Here is a 25,535-nt window from a genome sequence, read left to right on the forward strand (position 1 = left end):
AACTTACAAACAAGCTAAAACACATACTCCTGCAACAAGGTTAGCTGGATAGTTGGATGTAGGATTTATTTAATTTTAAATTAAATAATTAATTTCGAAATAATTAATTAATTAAAAAATAATTTTTCGAAAATTTTAAAAAAATTTTAAAAAAAAATCGAAATTTAAAAAAAAAAAAAAATTTAAAATTAAACCTACAATTTTGAAAAATTAGGTTTCAACCAACCAAAATATCATTTCAAAATTTGCTAACTACTTTTAAATTTTAAATGTTATTTTATAAATAAAAATTAAATAAAAAATTAGAAAAGATAAATGAATATCTTTTTCAAATTTTAAATGTAATTTAAATAAATAAATTAACAAAATTTAAAAAATTAGCAAAATATCTTATATCATTTAAAAATTACATGATTATAATTATCTTATTTTAAATTTAAAATAAGATAAGATATAATAAAATTTTAAAATAAGATAGATTTTTAAGCAAGAAGATAGATACTAATTCTATTCAAATTCAAATTACACTAATATCTTGAATTAAATTTAAAAAATATTAAATTAATTCAAAATGATAATTAGAATTGAATTAGGAATAGTAATAGTATAAATACAAAACTATACAAAAAATCGGAAGTTAATTCCATGAAAAAGCATGAAAAATCGAAGAAAAACGAAAAAATTGTGAACTGTACGGACAGTTTTCGCGATCGCAGGAAAATTTCAGCACAGCTCCGTTTTTTTCGAATCTTCAAAAAATCATAACTAATTCAAATAAAATCGAAATTGAGTTCTGTAAGGCTAAGTTGCTTAATTTTTTCCATACTATCCAATAAAAATAATTCCAGAAACAGAATCGCAATTATTTTTCACGAAAATTTACAAACATCAATCAATCATCAAATAACACTCAATACAACATGATACCATCCAAAAACATACAAACAAACGTTTTAAAGTCCAAATTTCTTGCAAGTAAATCAATTACCATGGCTCTGAGGCCAGTTGTTGGAATTTATTTTACCAGGATCTTAGATCTACTCACAAGTATGTTTATTAACATCCTAAATAAGAACTTTCTAAAACGATGAAATAAACACATATAAAGTTTAGGAAACCTTACATTGGGTGCAGCGGAATATAATGACTCCTTCCGTTCAGATATCTAGCCCTTGATTCCTTTCTGTAGCAGAGCATTATCAATATCTGAACCTGGATCTCTTTCTCTGAATCTTTGATGCTGAAACTCCGTTGCTGATGATCTTTCTTCACGATCTTCCTCACTATGATTGAGGTATCACTTGTTGTGTGTGGGCACTACTCATACACTAAGGATTTCGAAATTCAAGAGGGAAGAGAAAGAAGAAGTGGCAGCTAAAGATAGGGAGAGAGAAAGGCTCAGTTTTTCTGAATCAGAAGTGTAGAAAATTTAGTGTAATTTTCCTGAAGCCTTCACTATCTATTTATAGCATTCCACTAGGGTTAGGTTTGAATTATTTGGCATTAAAATAATGAAAATATCAGTTTAAATTTCCTACAAAAGTGGCAGGCCCTATACTAGTGGATTTGGGCCTCACTTTTTACAATTTTGCAGTTTTACCTTTTCTGCATCTGATTTTCTCAAAAACGCCAATTTTCAAATTCAACCATTTAAATGTCAATTCTAACTATTTAATAACTATAAATAATTATTAAATAATATTGTCATTTATCATATTTATTAATTGAACCATACAAAGTATCATAATTAACAAATATGCCCCTATAAACTCTTTCTTTACAATTTCGCCCTTACTTAGTGAAAAATTCACAAATAGACATAGTCTAAGTTGAGAATTATAATTGATTAATCAAAACCAATTACATGAGTCTTACAAGCAATATTATCTCAACTAGTGGGGGGACCATGGGTCTATATAACCGAGCTTCCAATAAGTAGATCAAGAATTTAGCACTAAAATTCACTAACTTATTAATTCTTCGTTGAATCCACGCATAGAACTTAGAGTTGCACTCTCAGTATATAGAATGCTCTATATGTTCCACCATATAGACACATCATTAGTTATCCATTGTTATAATCCTAATTTGATCAATTATCCTCTATATGAATGATCTACACAGTAAAGGGATTAAATTACCGTAACACCCTACTATGTATTTTATCCTTAAAACACTTGACCCCGTATAAATGATATTTCAGCTTATGTGAAATGAGATCTCCACCATTTATTTTCGTTTGGTCAAGCTCGAAGGAGATCATCCTTTGCTTACTATTCGCCAGATAGAAGTTATAGATTCCATGTTTATGCTAGCGCTCCCACTCAATTGCACTACCGTGTTCCCAAAAAGTACGTATCACCCTGACCTAAAAGTAGGCTTAACTAACAATTCAAGGAACACGAATAGCCTTTCAAGATTGAGCCTAATCATAACAGGATTAAGATCATTTGATCTAGGATCAACTAGGCGATATTGACTTGAATAGATTTTACGGTAAGTTTAATTAAATCTAAGTCAAAGTTCAATATCGGTCCCTTCCGATGCATACTCCATGCATCCAACCTGAGCTTTACTTTAACCAATGTTCTGGAAAGAACATAGTATTTCTCCAAATACTAGTAAACTCTTGTTGTAGATTATCATATCAGTAAAACCCTATGTCTGATAAATCTAGGAAACTTTATTCACATAGTCATGTTTACTTTCCAATGTGTTTACGGCACAATAAACAGGGTCAAGTATGTGAAAAGGGTTTCAGATGAATTTATACATTATGTACATATAATCATGAAATAAATCATGTGAACCATGCAACATTAAATGTTATTTCTGATCTATATTAATAAGTAAATCTGATTATATTGAAATGAGTTTTATTTAGGGCATAAAAACACTAGAGGTCCGTCCAGGGTCTTGCCAATGCTTGTGTATCTCTGTCTTTGCTGGAGATACTGATATCAGGATGAATTTGCTTTAGAACCTTGAAGATGTGGATCTTGTAAGTCTCCATGCTCTTCTAGTTTGAGTCCATCTTGCAACCCTGAGATCTTGAGGGATAAGGGCTATACGCCAATAGCTTGGCCGGTTAGTGCAGACCTGTCTCCCACATGTCTTCCACTTTTGGCCACCTGGAGGTGCCACATCATGTGGGAACAAATTAGGATAACATTAGCTAAGTCTGGATGCTCTAAATTCTAGAGAGCGAAACTAGAGAGATATGCTTTGACCTTATGAGTACTTTTTTGAACTTAAAAAATGAGTTGGTGGAGCTCTCCTTTTATAAGGAAGGAGATCCTATTAAATTAATAATATAATATTCTTAAAAATATAGAAAATACATTTAGGCTATTTTTAACAATTGATGATCATCCATAGGTGAAATTGACTTTGGAGGTCAGCCGTCAATTTCTGGAACTTGAGTCGCGTCGCGAACCCACTTTGAGTAAGTTGTAGCTTGAATTTGTAACTCTCTCAAAGATGAAATTTAGAGTAAATAACTTCAAAATTGTGATTGGAGTGTGAGACATAACTTGATAGAGATTGAAATAGCTTGAAAATACAAGTTAAATTGGGTCAATCAGATCAATATTAAGTGAGTTATGACTGTTTTACTGAAGGCTATTATGCTCTGAACACCCAGGTTGACATATGATCTCAAGTGGTGACTACTTTACAGAAAAGGGGAGCTATGGAATACACTATTGTGGTAGCTGAAACGGCAGATTTTCTGGGCACTTTACAATACCACTCTCCTTACACAGGAGCATCTCTTGCTGAATCTTTTATGTACCGTGAACAACACATTTCAATCATTTACGACAACCCCTCGAAAAAGGCACAGGATGCTGGGCCTAGGGAAAATAGTGTCTAGGATGTACTTTTTGAAGCTTGAGTGATATTTTGACATCACTTAGTCAGTTTCTGTGTTTCGGTGGAGATAGTCACCAGTTCTCGGAGATGTTACTATTTTGCAAAATCAAGAGACTCAAAACCACCCGATTTCCGAATAAGTCACTTTGTCAGAAAAGTGAAAACATAAAATTATGAATTTGACTCTTTTAACTTCATAGCTCTCAGTCACTATGAAAATCTAGACGAATGATTGAGACAGAATCAGAATCAGATTAGCAGAAGCCAGCGCACCAGGCCATATGTCAGCCTGGGCACTGGGTGCTCTTTTTAGAGCATCCAAGTTTTTGTTTTAATACTTTTAAGGTTCTTGAAATCGAGGGTGAGGTCTCCTACCCTATTTTTGACCATTTCAAAGAGAATTCCCAGACCAGAGTTTTCAATAAAGTGATTGAAACGTGCGCACCAAGTTGATTGTCAACCTGGGTGTTGGGCCTAGCACTATGTCAACTTGGGTGTTGGGCTCAGTTTTGATGCCCCTGGAATTGTCCTTTTCTTCCTGAGTTTACTTGTATCTTTGTTATTTCTGATGATGAAAAAAATACCCAGAATACTTTTTTTAAAAACTAATTTGGAAAGTCCAAGTTGACAATATATCAACCTAGGCACTGTGCCTAGTGTCAGGTGTCAACATGGGCATTAGGTTCAATTTCAGGCCTTTAGAAAGTTCCATTTGCTCCCTAAAAATAATTGAATCTTAATTTTTGATGGAAACAAAGAATAGACTAGGATTTTTGCCCTAAAAGTAAGTATTTAATGGATAATATATTATAGAATATATGAAATGTAATTATAAGATAAATGAATACATTAATTATAGAAGTATTATAGTTAATAAATATCTGAAAATTTCTTATTCATATAGAGATGGTACAATCACATAAGATCGTAAGAGAATTAAGATTATACAATATGAATAAAATAAATTGGTAGTATATTAAAGTAAGAGATCTTTAATATGGAATTACCAAGTGGGATTTACTATACACTATAGTCTAGTGTATGTGTGTGTGTAATTTTGATTCGGATCACATATGTGCATAGACATATAGTAGAGGTGTTGTGTATAATTTGATTATACATGACTGGACCGATATGTAATAATATCTTTCATTAACATGTCGTTTACCGTAAAAGAGTTATTCATATCATAATAATGATTATTAATAGATTAGTTTGAATTTTAAGTATACATGAACTCCTATTTGTGTTCATTGAGTTCTTTGATTCACTCTTTAAATTTTTTCAGAGAAGATGATTCTTATAACTTCTGTGTTGGGAGCTTAATAGCTTGAGTGGTTAGGAACATGTTTATACAATAATGTAATCCAAGCTTTCTGAAAGGATCGAATATTAGTTCCCTTATAGTGTGAATTCTGAGAGTGCTAACAATTGGATCCAAATCTATAATAAGATTATGGATTAGCTGTTCACATTGAATTAATGGTACATAAGGAATCAATAGATAATTAGAATGATTAAACGGTAATTTTGACCAACTCTAATTATGAACTATTAATTGGAGGGCAAACTACTTACATTACTTATATCAATGGACTACAAGTAAGAATTTTGTAGCGGAGTACAATTCTATATTGTCAAAGAGTACAATTCCATATTTATAGTGGAGTAATAATAAAATTAACGAACCGAGTTATTCTATTAAAGAGTTCAATAATAATCAAGTGTTTATTGGAGCTTTGAAATATAGGTCCATGGTCCCCAAGTCACCCTTATACAAAATTGTACAAGGAAATATTTAATTTGAGAAATGAATTTGAGAAAAAATAATAATTCTTAAGGGAAAATTAGATTTTATGGAAATTATTATTTTGAATGATTATATCAATTCGTAATTGTATAATTGGTATTAAACTAATTAGTTTTATTTGATAAATTTATATTAATTAGTTAAATATCATATTATTCTTAAATAATATTAAAGAGAGAAATATATTATTTCGGTGAAAATAATATTTATCTTAATACTATTGAAATAAAAGATTAATGAGAATTTATTAATTATTATTTACTTACAAAATAAATAATAAATTTTATTTGTGTAAATTTAAAAAATTAATTTTGGACCTTAAGCCCATACATGTAGGGTAACATATAAAGACCCGTGAGAATTTTGTTTGATTATTTTATTTAAAAACTAAATTAAACTAAATTAAATTAAATTAATAATTATATTTTAATTAATTAAATTAAATATGTTATTTGATAATATACTTAATATTAACGCAGATTTTCGTTAACCAAATTTGAGCCTCACGATGATAATTCAACACAGAAAAATAAAAGCTATAGAAAAATAAAATATGAACACCGGGTTTTTTACGTGGTTTTGCAGTAAAAATTCTACATAGTCCACGAGTCAATCTTATTCAGATTTCTGAGTATTTTTTTTAGGGCCTCTTTCATAAGAGTTTTATTTTGTTTCGTCCCCCCTCTTTTGATCTTGTCTGCCACTATTTATAATTGCATAGTGGCAGTTAATTACAAAGCTGACCAAAATATGTTTACAACCATCATCCCTAAAATTGTGGGATCTAATTACAAATCAAGCCAAATAAATGAGGTTTTTACGCAGCTATGAGTATCCCGCTTTTATTGGGCCGAGATGAACGCATAATCAAAAATATACGGTAAGCCTTATCTCATAGGGATGCCTCACCGAGAATGGAACCAAGATAACTTTGATAGCGAGCAGTTGCTTGTCATTTGGCTTCTCGATACCAATATTGTTTTAACTATACTTTCTGGTGTCGAGATGATCTTCCTCGCATGCATACCATCTTCTAGCGAGATAAACGCCTCCCTGTCTGTTATCTTGACTCGTCCCACTATCTATACTCAATTTGTATATCGTATAATATACGCTAAGTGTTTTTAGTGTTGTCGTTTTCTCTTTCACGCAGCGAGGTTGAGGCCTCGTCATGAACGCGTGCACCCACATAGTTTCTCGTCAATACATAAGTTAGCAGTTTGTACGTTTCTATCTCGCAGAAGGCTATTCAGCTAGTTGAGTTATAAACATACCCTGTGAATAATATTTCCAACGAGTTGTTTCATGCTAAGTATACTTTTTCGTTTGCGTGTTTGAGTTCTTCATTCTTCCCAGCTCGATATGTGTCTTCCTCTTATGTGCTTACCGAATTTCAGGTATAACACTTAAATTAAAATATAATATTATATAAAATAATAAACTGATTATTTATTTTAAATTTGAATTAAAATAAATAATATTCTTTTTTATTTTATTGGATTAAATAAAAGTTTTATTTATTATTTAATCTTTATATATTTGATATATAATAATAATAATAATATGCTATACATAAGAAGTATATCAGAGAAAACATAATGAGACTTTTAGAAAGATCAATTTTAGGTTGAGGAGCATCGATCAGTTTGATTAGTTTTTTTTTATATAAAAATTCAGAATTCAATTTTCGGTCTGGATTGGTGCAATTTTTTGACCGACCAATCCAGAACCTATCTTAAAATCGACTGATTTGAATCTTGGTTTGGTCGGTTTAAACCGCCCAAACCAAACTTCTTTTTTTCCTTAAAATATGATCCAATTTATTCTATAAATACATTATTCTACATTTTACAACTACAAACATACAAATTAATTGTTCAAAAGCTAATTATCTTATTCTTTTAACTTTAATATAAATAAAATAATAATATATTATTATTATATATTATTAGTAACTACAATACATAAAAAAAACTTAACAAATTAATATATATATGTATAACGATCGGTTTCGGTTTTTTCGGTCGATTTATTACAGAAAAAGCCGAGTGTTCAATGGCAGTTTTAACCGTTAACTGTTTTTTTTTAGTTTTCAATTCTGTCGGTTTCGATTTCAACGATGTTCGGCAGGTCTGTTAGAACGATTTTTTCAATTTTCTGGATTTTATTCTTATCCTTAATAATAATAAAAAAAAATAATTTTTAGTCTAATTTATAGTATTGTGATTGAAATTGAAAAAAAAAAAAATAATGTTAAAATAGTATTATTTTAGTGTTAATTTAATACTAAATTTAAGTTTCGCTATTAAAATTATCCTTACAACAAAAATTAAAAAAAAAATTAATTAAAAAAATATAAGGGAAATTGGTGGCTAAACCACCTGAACTTTACAGTTTGTAACACTTAACCACAAAAACTAAATTTTTGGCGGCTAAACTACCTAAACCCTGGTTCCGTTTTGCTCTGCACACCTCCGTCCAAAAATCACAGTTAAGTGCCACGGTGGACTGTCCACGTGTACACACTTGTACACGCGGCAAAGTTTTAGTGGTCCACGTAATTATAATTTTAAATATACTAAAAATAATTAAAAAAATAAAAAAAAAACAATTTATAAAAATTTAAAAAAAAATCTTTTTTTTTCTTTTTTGTTTTTCTCTTTCTCTTTTTCTTTTTTTTTTTCTTTCTATTTCTCTTTCTCTTTCTTCTCGATCCCCAAACCCTTCTTCTTCTTCTTCTTCTAGCCATGGCCGGCCTCCTCCTCTGCCGTAACAACCCCAACCCCCACCACCATTTCCTCCGAAGATTTGGTGGACACTTCAGGTGGAACTGGTTTTCTGATAACCCTGAAGATTTGGTGGCGCTAGGGCCGGAGGTTGCAATACAAACACCTGGAAGACCAGAAGAGCGAGCGTAACCCTCAGCCGCAAAGATACCACCCTGCTCGTGTCGAGGGAGGACATTTTGAATGCTGCTGGACCTGGTCAGAGCTTGGTGGATCTCCATAGAAGCACCACCTGGGTAAGCGAAGACGTCTATAACACCTTCGCGCTCGAGGGCTTCGACGAGGACATCTGCACCTTTTCGTGGCTCGTCGGGACCGAATCGGGAGACGAAGGTGTCGGGGTCGGAGGAAATGGTGGTGGGGGTTGGGGTTGTTACGGCAGAGGAGGAGGCCGGCAGAGGAAGAGGAGGGCTAGGGTTTCGGTTGGGGGATTTGGTCTTGCACGCAGCAAAAGAAGAAGAAGAAGAAGAAAAGAAAAAAAAAATAAAAAAGAAAAGAAAATAAAATAAAATATTTTTTATAATTTATTCATTTTTATAATTTATAATAATTTTTAATTTTTTTTATTTTTTAATTTGTTTTAAATATTTATAATTATTTTTTAAAACTAATATTACGTGGACCACTAAAAACTTGCCACGTGTACAAGTGTGTACACATGGACAGTCCACAGTGGCACTTAACTGTGAGTTTTGGACGGAGGTGTGCAGAGCAAAACGGAACCAGGGTTTAGGTAGTTTAGCCGCCAAAAATTCAATTTTTGTGGTTAAGTGTTACAAACCGTAAAGTTCAAGTGGTTTAGCCGCCAATATCCCAAAATATAAATTAATAATGTTGATCAATAAGATAATAATAATTAGATGAGGAGTGTTAGGAAAACTCTCTTTTGCACTCTCTTCCTAATTGAGTGACATGTGTGACTTTCTAAATTATGTTTAAAAATAGTTACAACTATGCCCTCATTTAGTTTTTATTAATGATAATTAAAATGAGTCACTCTTATTTACTTTTTTTTTTTAATTTTTTTTTAAACTAATAATTAATTAATTTATTTATTACTGATAATTATAATGTGTGATTCTATTTACTTGTTTGTTTATTTTTCAGACAATAAAAAAACTTAATTAAATTATATATATATATATTTTATCAAAATTTTGTTTTTTTTATAGATAATATGTACTACAATAAATCATTCTTTGAATTTCTTTTATAATAAATATTGGCTATTTATTTTATAAAAAATAGAAAAATATTTTTTTTCATAAATTTTGCACCAATTTTTTTTATTATTTATTATTTTATATTTTTTGCTTCGTATTATTCTTTTTAAAAAATTGTATTTTTTGTTTTATTACAATCTCTTAAATTGTTCTCAAATTTCTCTCTAATCAAATATATATATAAATATATAAATATATATATATATATTTACATGTTAAATCAATTAGTGTTTCTTTTGCCTATTCATGAAAATAATTTTTTTTACTTAAAAATAATAAAATAAAAGTAAATCGACCTAACATATACTATTGACTAAGCATAATTGTATTAGTTTATTTTTTGTCTTTTATTGTTTCTTTATATATGTATATATAACAAATATGAAATAAAATAATTTAGAGAATGATACAATATAAAAAAAAAATGTAAAATTTGTTGAAAAAAAAAAAGAGTTAGTGATTTTTATTTTTAATAATATAAAATATTACATATTTATTATAAAAAAGAAATTAAAAGAAAGATGCATAGTAGTACATATTATTTAGTAAAAAATATAGGAATAATTACATGAGACACCATTTTTTGTAAAATAATTACATTTTTACGTTTAAAGAATGTTTTTTTTTTATATATTTACGGTTTTCTAAAAAATAACACGAAAACAATATAAAATCAATAAGAAAACTACATACAAGTAACATCAAAATAACATCAAAATAACAACAAAAAATAACATACAGATAACAAAAAATCAACAACAAATTAACAAGATTACAACATAAAAAGACTGTATTTTCTATAAATAAAATAATAAAAAAAATCGTAAAAATATTTAAAATTCCGTAAAATCGTATTTTTGTAATTTTTTTTTTGTTGTTTTTATGTTTTTGTGAAATAATCCCCAAAAAAAAAATGAGAAATTAATAAAATAGTCCAAAAAAAAAAAATGAACAAGCAAATGAGATTGCACATTTTAATTAGTAAAAATTACATGAAATATGGGATTTGTAAAAAAAGTTACAAAAATATGGCATTTATAGGTTTGCCACTCTTCTATGGCATTTTTTCACATTTAAGACTTTTTATGGTATTTGATATGCCATAGTTTTGTAAACTTATTATCCATACCCATATTTCATGTTTTTGTTTCTAACTTAATTAATTTTATTTTTTTTAGTTTATTTTACATTTACATTTTAAAATTTCTTTCTATTTGGAAAATTTACACCAAATACTAATTTTTTTTTTCAAATATTATATTTATAATTTCAGTTGCTGACTTTTTTTTTCTTTCTTTCTCTTCTCTCTCTCTAATTTTTTTTTTTTCTAATTTCTCTTTGTGTCTCTTTTTTTTTTTTTAATTTTTTTTCTCTTTGTATATATATAAATATATATAATTAGGGTACATTTTTGTATCTCATTTTTTACAAAAATTAAACTTTTTTTTTTATTTAAACTACTATTTGTTTTTTTTTTTTAAAAAAGAACAAATTATTTTATTAAAAACAGCAGAAAAAAAAACCAGTTTCATCAACATCATCATGAAAAAAAAATATAAAAAATCATATCTGAAAAAAATACAAACTTTAAAAACTAGTTTCGTCAACATTGAAAGAAACTAATAATTTCATTAAAAGAATAAAAAAAATAGTTTCACCAACAAGATAATGAAAAAAATTACAATCTAAAAACGATACTAACTTTAAAACCAGTTTCATCAATATTAAAAGAAACTGATTATTTCATTAAAATAGGAAAAAAAAATAGTTTCATCAATAACATAATGAAAAATACACAATGCCTAATAACTAAACTTTTACAAACGATACTAAATTTAAAAACCAGTTTTGAACATATAAATTTTATATCAATACCTAGTAACCAAACTTCTAACTTCATTCTTTATTTTGGCATTTAATTTTTATTTGCTTGCTCAAAAAATGGAATTGATTTAAACATACATTATGTAGAAAATATAACAAAGAGAAAATATAAAATCAAAGAGAAAAAAGAAACAAAGAGAATTTAAGAAACAAAAATGCAATAAAAATCATAAAAGAATAACAAAAAAAAAAAAAACAGTGGAATGTGAGAAACCAATTAGTAAAACAACCAAAATAAAAACAAACAAATAAAAACCAGTTTCTTGAAATAATCAAATAAGAAATTGAAACTTTAAACTCAATTGTGAACAACAATAAAAAAACCAGTTATGAAAACTAGTTCTTAAAAAAAAACCAATTATGAAAATAATATGTGTGTCAGAAACTGATTATTTAAAATAAAATAAAAATTGTTGTTCAAATATCATGCAATAATAAAATTAGTTTTATACAAACTAAAAAAAATACAATAATATCATAAAAATAGAGCAACCCTATTACAAATTAGTTAAAACCTATGAATATATATAATTAGTGTACATTTTTGTATATTATTTTTTACAGAAAGTAAACTTTTTTTTTTTATTTAAACTACTATTTGTTTTTTTTTTGTTAAAAACTAATTATTTTATTAAAAATAGCAGAAAAAAAATCAGTTTCATCAACATCATCATGAAAAAAACACAATATAAAAAATAATAATTTGAAAAGAATACAAACTTTAAAAACTAGTTTCATTAACATTGAAAGAAACTAATAATTTTATTAAAAGAATAAAAAAAATAGTTTCATCAACAAGATAATGAAAAAAAATTACAATCTAAAAACGATACTAACTTTAAAACCAGTTTCATTAATATTAAAAGAAACTCATTATTTCATTAAAATAGGAAAAAAATAGTTTCATCAATAACATAATGAAAAATACACAATGTCTAATAATTAAATTTTTACAAACGATACTAAATTTAAAAACCAGTTTTGAACATATAAATTTTATATCAATACCTAATAATCAAACTTCTAACTTCATTCTTTATTTTGGCATTTAATTTTTATTTGCTTGCTCAAAAAATAAAATTGATTTAAACATACATTATGTAGCAAATATAACAAAGAGAAACATAAATTAAAATCAAAGAGAAAAAAAAAAAAGAAACAAAAATGCAATAAAAATCATAAAAGAATAACAAAAAAAAAAAAAAAACAGTAGAATGTGAGAAACCAGTTAGTAAAACAACCAAAATAAAAACAAACAAATAAAAACAAATTTCTTGAAATAATCAAATAAAAAATTGAAACTTTAAACTCAATTGTGAACAACAATAAAAAAACCAGTTATGAAAACTAGTTACTTAAAAAAAAACCAGTTATGAAAATAATATATGTGTCAGAAACTGATTATTTAAAATAAAACAAAAATTATTGTTCAAATATCATACAATAATAAAACTAGTTTTATACAAACTAAAAAAAATACAATAATATCATAAAAATAGAGCAACCCCATTACAGAACAGTTAAAATCTATGAAACCAGTTTCGACCTGTGAAACTAGTTTTGACGCTATAAAAAATCATAACAAAATATAAATATTAATTATAAAGTTAACTGAAACCAGTTTCATCAGGCAATCAAATAAAAAAAACACACACACAAAAATACAAAAAAAAAAATACTAATCACAAATATAATCAAAACAACACACTATACATACCAATATTAAAAACAAAATATAAGTGTAAGTTTCGAACCTAGTAACAAAATAATAAAAAAGTAACTTAAAATAAAAAATTTGTAATAACAAAATGAAACTATTTTTTTTTTTTATTCTTTTAATGAAATTATTAGTTTCTTTCAATGTTGATGAAACTGATTTTTAAAGTTTGTATTATTTTTAGATTATATTTTTTATATTATTTTTTTTTTCAAGATGATGTTGATGAAGCTAGTTTTTTTTTTTTTTTTTTTTAATGAAATAATCTTTAACAAAAAAATAAAGAAAAAAAATAAACGGTAGTTTAAATAAAAAATAAGTTTAATTTCTGTAAAAAAAAATATTTACAGATCATTTTTTTTTATTTATTTTAGTGTTTTATCTTAAAAAAAAAAGAAAAATAAAAAGAAATACAAATTTAAAGTTTTTTATGGCATTCCTTATGATTTTTTTTTTCATATTTGTAAGTTTTTTTTTAAAAAAATGTCATATTTAGGGTAATTAAAATTTTATGCCATGTATATCAAAACACATCTTCATTTTCTTATATTTTTTGTAAAGAGCCCTTTTAATTATTAATGAAAAATAAAAAAGAATAATTGTAACTATACTTAAATATATTTTTTTGAAAAATTACACATCACACTCAATTAAAAAAAAAATATATATATATATATCTTTATATATTAAAAGTGCCTATGTAACGGCAATTCTTGGTTTAACAGAATATGCTTTACAAATAAAAGAATATTCTGTTAAATTTAACCCCAAAAAGAATCGTCCACGTTTTCTCACTCACAATTAATCGTTTTCTCACGCATAATGTTTTAACTAAGTAATAATTGTCATTCAAAGGTTTCTCTCTCACGCAGCTGGAGTACACCATTCTCTTATGGAAAATCTTTCAAAGGTTTCTCACGCATAATGTTCATAATATGTTTTCTCACGCATAATGGTCAAAGGTAAGTAATATTCAGCAATATCCGATGGCCATTCAAATTCCTGGATACTCAATATAGTTTTGATGCTATATTAGTTTAGTGGTGACGTTTTCAGTGTATTTCATTCGGATCGGATTCGAAAAACTATGGCTGAGCGAACTGAGAGCGCAGAGGCGAAATCGGAGTCTTTGATCGAGAAGATTACAGAGAAGATCCATGGTCATGGTGACTCTTCATCCTCCTCATCCGACTCTGCATCGGAGTAAGTGAAACCGGAATCTCCGTCTTCTGTTAAGACCAAGATTTTCAGGCTTTTTGGGCGAGAAAAACCAGTTCACCAGGTTTTCGGTGGAGGAAAACGTAAGGATCTCTCACTATTTTTATCTTTTTTCTTATCCAAAACCCACCAGCCACCTCCATTGTCATCTTCTTCCTAAACCCTAAAAGTTCTCACCACCTCTGCAGTTATCTTCTGTAAGTATAATCAACTTAAATGGATTAAAGCTTGAATCTTTTTGTTTAGGTTGTTCTGTTTATGAGTAATTGTTTTGTGGAGTTTATTATTTTTGTGATATAAATGAAATGGGATATGAAATTTGAGTGAATTTAATTGAAACCTTATCTGGGTTTTTGTTATTTTGTTGTTTTATTGGATTAAAATTTCAGTTTTTTTGTTTAGTTTCTTCTGTTTGTGAATAATTGTTTTGTGGGGTTTATTGTTTTTGTGATAGAAAGAAATGAAATGGCATATGAAATTTGAGTAACTTTAACTGAAACCTTATCTAGGTTTTTCTTATTTTGTTGTTTTTTCTTTATTTGGGTTTATTGGTTTTGGGGATAGAAATGAAATGCTTACATTTTGGATTGAATTTTGTGGAAAGGTTCGTTTTTTTGGTTTGAGTTTTTGTTTTAGTTTATGGGTATTTTTTCGGTGTGTGTGTGTGAAGACATTGATCTCATAAAGCTCGAACACCATCAGCTATAACCACAAGTTCACTCAGCTCAACATTCATGTGTGGTTCCACTTTGATTGTGATAATTCCCTTTGACCCTAATTGCACATCATAAACCCCTGCTGCCTTTGTAAACATTGTTATATTTGCTCTGTTATGATTACCTGATAACCCATTGCTAACCTTCGCAACATATATCAAAGCAACTGATTGTTCTCCAATCATTTTCTTATATATAATATTGAATAGCAACCAAACAATTGATTGATTGATTTCACATTTTTGTTTTGGTTGTTCTGAGAAATAAATTGGCCTGAGATGGGGTTTAAACTACATCTATGTGGAGGAAAAAGCTTTTATCGATGTATAAAATACTCCCATGAGGATTAGGTCTGTTGGTCAGGACTATCAGTGGGAGAGGTCTAATCTACCATGAGATATGTGGTTTAATTTCTCGGCCTAGAGTTTCCTGTCTGGCAAAAGATTCAGTTAGATGGCTCTGTGTGAGCGTTTTGATTGTGAATTAGACCCTATTTTGATTTTCCCTTCTCACAAAAATAAAAAATGAATTCGATTAATGTTTGCTATTAGGCACAGTGGTAATATAGAAGTTCTATGGGGGTTTTCTTTGCCAATACAATAATTGGATCATGTCAAATCTCATTTATTTGTTTGCTCATTCTGTAACCTATTAACTGTATTGATCTGTGCTCATCTTATGATTTCAGGTTGCATGCTCAGGCTCTCACCTTAGCTGCGTTAGCTGGTGCAGCAGTGGTGGAATACTATGACCACAGAACAGGCAAAAAGGCTGATCAGTATGCTAAGTTCCTCCCAAACTCCTACCCTCACAAGGATTGACTGTGATATTCCATGAACAATTGCCATATGGGAGTATAGAAAAAGAGGAAAGAAGTTATAATAATAATATTAAATAAATAAATGAAAAAAAAAAGCAATTTTTTTCTGGAAGTACCTTCACATTTCACTATGGTTATTATCATAAAAAAAAAAATTAGTAACACAGATGGAGGTAAAAATGAGGGAAGGAAGCATTAATATTAATTAATTTTTACACTCTTCCATGTATGATTATTTTCACATATATTATGTTAAAAGGGTATTTAAAAAAAAAAAACGAGTGCAAGAGTGTAAAAAAATTAGTAACACTGATGGAGGTAAAAATGAGGAAAGGAAGCATTAATATTAATTAATTGAATTTTCTTTGTTACTCTTCTTTTGGGTTTGTTTGTTATTCTGGGACTGGGATGTTTGAGCTTTCTCTTGAGAAAGTTAATGCTCTTTCTGAATTATAATTTTGTGTTGAATTTTGCCCAAATACTAGCTTTGTCATTATAGGAATTTATTATTTAAGCTTCGTACTATCTTTTTAATGTAGATGGGTGCAAGAATGACCTTTGTGTGATTTTATTTACAGGGAAGAAGAAGGAAAGCCAAGTACATCACCAAGTCACAGGGTGTCAAGCATTTTCAAGTCAATTTACCTCTTTTCAGGTCAGTATATTATTCTCAAATTCACTGATGTTGTGCCATGTCTTTTGAGCATTTATGTTGGAATTTGTATAAGTTATGTGTTCATTGTATGAGTCATTTACGTTTTGGGTATCATTTGTGTTGGGTGGAGTTTGTTTTTATTCGATTTCACTATGTTATATTTGTTGTTTCAGATTTCTTAGTATAAAATATATATTGGGTGAACAACAATCTGCAAGACATTCCAACAGCAGAATGAAAAACTTTTGCTGTGTATGTTCGCATTATATAAGCTTACATTGGACAAGATCGTTTAAGGTACCTTCACTTTTCAATTTATCAATTCATTCCATCAGTGAAATACAATGCCACACTTTTCTCCTATTTTTTTTTTTTCAAAAAGTAAAGCCATTAGTATTGTGAAGAGTTATATACTTAATATTTAGACGACTACCCAATCATGAAAAAAAGTAGTGATGCATGCATTTTGATTGATTATATATATTGGTATTTTCATTAATTTCAGATATGGGTTTTTGAGAGTTGAATCGGCTTGTACTTCTTCTCAGCTCGTCGGAACCTTGTCGTATCCGTACATTTCGAACGACGAAATTGGAAAGGGATTTGCTGGGTTTTAAGTTATTATAATAATGGGTTGAACAATATTCCATGAAATTATATATAATTACTATAAATCTTCCTATCGTGATATCATATAAGGCGTTTTCGTGGATTTATTTTGTCATTGTCCAATTATAATATACGTGGTTTGATAGTAGATATAGATTTTTCAGGAAACAACATTATGTTTATACGTGGCTCCCCACCTGTATAAACATTATGTAACAAGATATAGATTTTTCTGTTTTTCTGTTTTTGTTTAAATATGAATTTGAATTAAATATATATTTTTGTATTAAATAAATATAAATTTGTTTAAAATAAAACAAATTATATTATTATTTGTATTTATGGATTTACATGGAGTAGTGTATGCAAGTATTTCATATACCCAATTTTCTAAAAGTAAATAATAAGTATTATTTTATTGTGATTTATATATACCTAATTATATTTTACTAACCAATTATAATAGCACAAATATTAATTTGATGAAAATCATACCTTTACATACAATCTAAATAAGAAGAAATAAAAAAAAAAACTAAACTTTACCTAAAACTAATCTTTACGTACCTCGGCACGTAACTCTTACCTAGTATATAAAAAAGAGTGCAAAAAAAAAGTTTCCCTCAGTCCTCTAATTAGATACTTGCCATTTAACGAGCAGTAAAATATTAAAAGTTCCAAAATTTTAATAAAAATGTATTTTTCCTGCCAAAAATGAGTTAAACTTTGAGTATTTTCGTGGTAAATTGAAATCAACTTGAGAAATATATTTACGAATCAATTAAAAAAAGAAAAAGAAAAAAAAATCCGAACTTCGCAATATATAATTCAGGAACCACGAACACTTGAGATGATAAATGAATTTAACATATATACAACATTCATAATCTGTCGTATAAAATTCACAAAGATTATGATAAAAAAAAAAGCAACACCAAAATTAATTGTATATTATTCATTTCCAAAACGATAAATATCCATAAATATATATATATTCCCGAAATTCAGATAACCGAGAACAAAATAACAGAATATTTGAAAACAATGTATCTGAAAAATAAATCGCCAGATCACACAGCCTCGAAAGCAGAAAATATACAAACACACCCCCTACAATATACTATATATTATTATTTTTAATGTGTCGTATTTAAGCTCTGAAAAGTACGCGCCATTACTCCCTTCGCCTCCGCCCGCCACGATCTTTCGCGCGTGCCGATCTCACCGCCTCTCCTTCCACCACGTAACCTCTCCAATTTTCCCAGGTCCCTACGATATTTTTTTCTGGTCAACCAAACAGTAGAGCTTCTCTCAACGTGTCGTTCTCAGACGGACACGTAAGCCTACCTCGCCCTCACGTGTCGACCGATTAGACGATGGCCTCCTCAGAAAGGAAAAGGTAGGTTTCAATTTTTATTTTTTCGGAATGGCTCGCTGTGCTTCGGTAGCCTAAAATAGAATGAGCACTATTGTTAAACCTTTTAGCTTCATTTCATTAGACAAGAGAGTGATGGCTTAAGTTAACCACACATGTACCCCGAGGGTGAAAAAGTAACTTAACTATGGTTAGGTTGAATTATAGTTTCGGTGTTGTGGTCACGTGGCATGACTTTGCTCCTCCTGTCTACATCACGCTTCAGTTTTTAGTACAATTGCATGCCAGCAAGATTTTACACGTGGAGACCTTCTTACGGTCTATGAATTATTCGCACGTGGCCCCACATCACCGTACGGTCCTTTCTGTCACTCCCCACGTTATCCTATATCTATACGCCACGTGTGAAGACTCCTGATTTATTAACTGTTAATTATAATTCGACTGTTTTTGTATCGTGTAAGAAAGAAATTATTTTTATTACTGTTTAAATTGAAACTTCAATTTTAATTAATTTCATTTATTTATTTTGATAAATATCTATTTATTTATTTATTTAGGCTGTATTAAATTTATAACATCATTATAAGGTTGAAACGTGTAAGAAGCTCGAATGAGAGAAGAAACGCCCTCTTTTTAGATATTCTATATGCGTCAACAAAGTAGACAACTGGGCCCATACGTCTCAATCGAAAAACCAATACGTTGTAGCATTTGATTGGACCACAATGCTAGAGAAGGGAATAAAGTTTAAAATTTTATTTTTTTTTCCCTTGAATGATTGTATTTTTATTTTCTTCAATAAATTATGGTACTTTAATTTTTTTTTTATATTTTTGTTTTGAAAATCGTGGCTCAGTCTATGAGGATGAGGACACGTGGTGGAGAAGACTAAAAAAATCCATGAAGATCAAAATTTGAACTGGAAACTAACTCAAAGGACCACATGCGTGTCCATAAAGGAAATTTACTCTGTTGGTAATCTGTAAATATGATTGGTCCACGCACAGCCGTGACCCGAAGCAGGAGATACACGTGTTTGATTGGGTTGAAATGAAGAACTTGATGAACGGTGGAGATGTGTTATTTAGGCAGAAGAGCACTCGGTCACGCACTATAGCACATATCTGTACAACTGCCCAAGCCTAGAACGGGTAGCTGCCCGTAGCAATCAAAATGCCAAAAAAGAGAGATACTCTTCCTCTACCTGCGTACAAAGGTATCCATGGAACGAGTCCTTAAAAACTTTTCTCATGAGCGCGCGAGCGTTTCCTCAGATCTTTTGTCACGTAAATAATGACTAAAAAAATTTCATAAAAATTAAAATTGAAATGAGTGTTTAATGAAATTAAATTTTTATCATTGTTAAGGGGCAAAAGGTTTCGAGAAGTTTTTTCATTTTACTCGGAAATTTGTATTTGTGCTATATAAGAAAGGAGAGAAGAGAGAAATGGCGGAGATTTGTTGTGGGTTAGTGAGTGAAGAAGAGGTCTCAACGCCGGGCGAGTCGAGTTCCCGCGCGGCAAGGAGACGAAGAATGGAGATAAGAAGGTACAAATTCGTTACTGGTGTGGGCTCTCCGCCATCTGATACGCAGTCGGAGAGGGAACAAAAACGCTCTAAAGCTAACTCCCGAGACTGCGAGAACACTGTTTTGAGCCACGTTTTGGAACAAGAGAGGTATGATTCAGGAAATTCGGATAATAGTGAGAAGATCTCAGTCTCATTGTCGAGTTCGTCTCCTTCTGCGGTGACCCCCACAACTATTTCAAGTAAACTTCCCAAGTTTGGGTTCGCGTCTGTCTGCGGAAGACGAAGAGAAATGGAGGATGCTTTGGCAATCTATCCTTCGTTTTTCCGCCGGATTAAGGAAACGATGCCGGAATTACATTACTTTGGCGTTTACGACGGCCATGGTTGCTCTCATGTGCGATATATTCCCTTTCATTTTCATTTCTGTTTTTAATTTTTAAATTTGTTTGGTTTTTAGTTAGTGACTTTTCTCTTCTTCAAAAATTCTTTCTCGTGATCAGGTGGCAACAAAGTGCCGAGAGCGACTGCATGAGCTCGTGAAAGAGGAGCTCGAAAGTAAGGAGAACTCGACGGAGTGGAAAAGCACAATGGAACGAAGCTTTTTTCGCATGGACGACGAAGTGATTGCGTGGAACGGCAGTGGGTCGGGATCGAATTGCAGGTGCGAGTTGCAGACGCCCGAGTGCGACGCAGTGGGGTCGACGGCGGTTGTCGCAGTTATCACCACTGACAAGATCATCGTCGCTAACTGCGGCGATTCCAGAGCCGTACTGTGTCGTAATGGTACGGCTGTTCCTCTCTCTTCTGATCACAAGGTTCGCTTCTCTCGATCACTTTTCTCTATGACCCATAACGTAATGGAATTTAGTTCAGTTCAAATTTTAATCGAATTAGGTTCAATAAGCCCTTTCTCTTTTTTCCCTCTCTTTTAGCGCTTTCATAGATTTTTCTTTTTAATTCTCTGTGAACAAACTGTACCGCTCATGAATGATCACGAGACATTGAGTATTGTGTGCGCGTACACTGTCTTACCGTGAACCTTTTAACACTCACCGTTGGATTCTTCAGATCAAAAGAAAAATAACCGTTGGAATCCGTTACAATCAGCTGATCATTCCAGCTCAGCGGCTTTCCTTGTTTATTTATTTATTTTTCTTTGCATTATTATTTAATCTAAAAGACTTTTATTTTTTATTTTTGGGTGCCACAGCCGGATCGTCCAGACGAGCTCAGTCGGATCCAGGCGGCGGGTGGTCGGGTCATCTACTGGGATGGCCCACGGGTTCTCGGAGTCCTAGCCATGTCAAGAGCCATAGGTAAAACAGAAAATGGATAATAAATTTAAATTTCTTAAGCATTCACGGCTCACGTTAGCATTAATTCTTGTCTTATGATATTATTGATATAACAGGAGACAACTACCTAAAACCATACGTGAGTAGCGAGCCGGAGGTGACGATCACGGATCGGACGGCGGACGACGACTGTCTGATTTTGGCAAGCGATGGGCTCTGGGACGTGGTGTCGAACGAGACGGCTTGCGGCGTTGTCCGTATGTGCCTACGTGGCAAGGGTGCAGTTTCGGCATCTTGCTCGTCTTCGGTATCACCGGAAAGTAAAGTACCGGCAGCCGACACGGCGGTTGCCGATAAAGCGTGTGCGGATGCGTCAATGTTGCTGACTAAGTTAGCCCTGGCTAGGCACAGTACTGACAACGTGAGCGTGATTGTAGTTGATCTCCGAAGGGACACGTAACCCACATTGATGTGATTTGTTATTTTATGGTTTTTTTTTTTGTTTGATTTTTGCCGGGTTTTCGCTCGTTTGTATCAGGCTCGTATGGTTTTTTTTTTAAAAGAAAAAAAATTAAAACTAAAAAAAGAAAGAGGGGCTATTAATACTGACAGAGCCCAGCCTTGATTCGCTGGTTTTTAATTTTCGAAAGAAATTGTTTCAAGCCTGTCAAGTATATCAGAAAAGAAAAATGTAATGTAGTAGCTACTTAATTGTAGTATATATTTAATCAAAGTATAGTAGCAACTAGCAAGTAGTAGTATCTTCTGACTTTAGGCTTTTAAGTTTCACCTTAATTTTATGTTTTTCGGCAAGAACTTAAGAAAACATAGTTTGATTCACAGGCTAATCCCTCCTCAAAGTCACCTTAAAACTTGTGTGGCTTTTTTGCTTTTATTATCAATCCTTTTTAAACTAGGAGTTTATGTTTCTTTTCTTTGAAACTGGATTCATTTAATTACAAAACAAGTACAAAGGATTAGGTAAGTGAAGTTGTAGAGCATGACTTACACAAAAGTTTGATTGGTTGAATAATGAGTTACTTGATTAGCTTCACGATACACAATTGAAATTTCAGGAATATTATCATACAATAATAACACAATTGAAATTTCAGGAACATTATCATACAAATAATAGTCTTTGAATGTTCTTTAGCATGCCATCAACTTTCCTCTTTGTTTTGGATTAATTGCATAGCTTCAAGGTAATTTGATTCGATGCTAAAATATTAAAATCGTTGTTGAATCCATACTTGCAGACCCAACCCCACTTGCAGACCCTCTTGAATTGCTCGTAACTCTATCTGAAGAGGCGGTAGTTCTTGCTACAGCGCTGTAACAGAAGCATAGGACACCCTTCCCGCACTATTCCTCACCACACATCCCAAACCAGAACAACCACCCCCCTCCTCGCCATACGCACTTGAGTATTTTCCTGATCTTTATAGTTTGCATAATATTTAGTGCACCACTCCACAATATTCCCAAGTCTACGCATGCATCACCCCCACCCCCAATCTCCACACACCTGTTTAACAAGTCCACACAACTTCCAATTTCCAAACTGCTTTTATTGTGTTTATATTCCTAGAGTGCATGAAAAATTGTCTCTTGACCACCATGGAACCATCTTAGACAGTGAGAATAAAGTTCCCTCTTGGCAAGAGCAAAATTTGTTAGAAGCCAATGTGAGCTAACTTCCAAATAAAATGCTTTACCTTCGGAGGAATTCTCATCTTTCATAATTTCTTTCACCACACCGTAACTTGGTCATTCGATTGTTCTTCTCATATCCTCAACTCACAAGCCATTTTATATCCGCTCTTGACTGAATACTCCCTATTTTCACTATAGTGCCACATGATCTTGTCTTCAATCTCCCAACTAGAGCTCAGTAACCTCAGTATTAGCCCAACATCTTCATCATTAAAGATATCCTTCACAAACTCCCTGTCCCACTGCCCACTTTGATGTTTAGATCAATAACATACAGCTTTGGTGGAATGATAGGCTTGTCATAAATTTTGAACTAACAGGTTTCGGGATCCATGGATCCTCTAGAACCCTCACATTATTTCCATTTCCTATCCTCCACCAATATCCATTTAGAATTATCTTTTTTTTTTCACACACCAAAAACCTCCACACAAATGAAGCATGCGAACCACACTTAGCCTCAAGCACCTCTCCGTTAAGAAAATAACTTGCCCTCAACACTTGACTACACAAAGCAAACAGATATCTTATACACCTCCCTTTTGTTTAGGGAGCAAAGTTTGGTTAAAAAATTTAAGATTCAGAACCCCAACCCCCATTCTCTTTCAGTTTGCGCAACTCTCGCAACTTACACCAATGTATTTTACTCTTTTTTCTGCGATGATCCCCATCAAAACCTTGCAGCCAACCTATGAAGGTTATTGATTGTATTTTTAGGAATCTGAGAACAAATCATTGTGTAAGTTGGGATGTCTTGTATGATGGCTTTGATAAGTAATTCTTTTCCTGTCATTGAGAACATAGATCGCTTCCAACTATGTAGCTTGTTTCGCACCCTATTCTTAATGACATCAAAGAGTTGCTTTTTATTCCTTCCGATAAAGGACGAAAATCTTAATATTTCCCATGATTGTCAACTACCCTTACATCAAACAATCCAGCCAACCTTTTTTTATCCATTTCCCTAACATATGTCCCAAAACAAACTTCAGACTTATTAAAGTTCACTATCTGCCCTGATGTTGTAGAATATATCTCTAATACCCTCTTGAAAACTTGGCATTCGTCCATATTTTCATCAAAAAATACCAGGATATCATATGCGAAGAATAAATGTGAGACCGATAGACCCATCCTTCAAAAATGGAGACCATCGAGTCTATCATTATTTTCCTCCTTTTGAATCAAGTTAGAAAAGGCTTTTGCACAGAAAAGGAACGAAAATTGTGATAAAGAGTCTCCTTGATGAAGTCCTCTTTGTGGTGTTACTTCTCCTTGAACTTCCCCTTTAATCATAATCTTTTCAACCCAACTCTTATGATAGCCCAATTTCAACATCATACCATAAAGGGACCTCTACTCGACTCTATCAAAAACTTTATCCATGTCCAACTTTAAAGCTAATTTTCTTCCATTTTGAAACCTTCAATTTCTCATGCAATGCAATCTCTCATATCCCACAATAACATTATCATGTATAAGTCTCCCCTTAACAAGCGCACTTTGGTTCTCGAAAATCACTACCACCAATGTTTTTCTCACTCAATTAGCTAAGCACTTAGAAATAATTTTACAAATAACATTACATAGGCTAATCGACCTAAAATCCTCTACTCGTGCAGGCTTCTCTGCTTTGGAAATTAAAGCAATGATGGTGTCATTTAAGCATTATAGATTAGCTCCATGATTTTGAGAAAGAAGGCGAACCAGGAACACATTTGAAAGAAGCATGCTCCAAAACTTATGGCAGAATAGAGCAGGTAATCCATCTTCATCAGGAGCTTTTGAGGGGTTTATCTCCTTCACCGCCTTTACTATATCTTCCTCCAAAAATTCTTCAAACAATTTAGCGTTCATCTTCCTTGTAAACATTAATTGTACAACATCCAACACCTCTTGCATCTCAGTATTATTAATTTTCGTGGCAGTAAAAGAGATGAAAAATAATCTTGAACAATATTTGTTGTGGTAATTTGCACACGCAAGTATACGTATCGTTAATAAGTAATAGACTCACAAAGAGTAAGGTCAATCCCACGAGGATTGTAGTTAAGTACTTTAAAATTAAACTTTTACTTCTATTTGGTTGAAGAAGATGAAGAGAGAAATTTAAAATAAGAAAAATAGTGAAAGTAGGAAGCAAATAACTAAATAAAGGAAATTAACAGTTAATAAAAACTAGGGCTTCGATTTCAATTGTTTCTACTGATTATGGCCTAATATGATTATCTTCCTATTATCAATTTCTATGCAATAGCAAGTTTACTAAAGTAATTTATAGTCTTCTCATAAATATAAACCTCAA

The 25,535-nt window shown here is 31.0% G+C and overlaps 1 protein-coding gene, 1 long non-coding RNA gene and 1 pseudogene across 2 annotated transcripts; all 3 read left to right on the top strand.

Annotated features, from left to right (window-relative positions):
* Positions 1-13,961: 13,961 nt before the first annotated feature.
* On the top strand, positions 13,962-16,159 carry LOC133035056 (reticulon-like protein B6; annotated as a pseudogene).
* A 663-nt stretch (positions 16,160-16,822) lies between these two features.
* LOC133035057 (uncharacterized) lies at positions 16,823-17,741 on the top strand. The gene is made up of 2 exons (XR_009686340.1): positions 16,823-16,999; positions 17,208-17,741. It is a non-coding gene; the product is annotated as an uncharacterized LOC133035057 (long non-coding RNA).
* Positions 17,742-19,474: 1,733 nt separating this feature from the next.
* LOC115719439 (probable protein phosphatase 2C 24) lies at positions 19,475-22,283 on the top strand. The gene is made up of 4 exons (XM_030648491.2): positions 19,475-20,613; positions 20,720-21,034; positions 21,430-21,535; positions 21,631-22,283. The coding sequence occupies exons 1-4, from the start codon at positions 20,137-20,139 to the stop codon at positions 21,972-21,974; spliced, it is 1,242 nt and encodes a 413-aa protein (XP_030504351.1). The 5' UTR covers positions 19,475-20,136; the 3' UTR covers positions 21,975-22,283.
* Positions 22,284-25,535: the final 3,252 nt, after the last annotated feature.

Source organism: Cannabis sativa, chromosome 2 (genome assembly GCF_029168945.1).
Source record: "Cannabis sativa cultivar Pink pepper isolate KNU-18-1 chromosome 2, ASM2916894v1, whole genome shotgun sequence".
Classification (NCBI taxonomy): Eukaryota; Viridiplantae; Streptophyta; class Magnoliopsida; order Rosales; family Cannabaceae; genus Cannabis; species Cannabis sativa.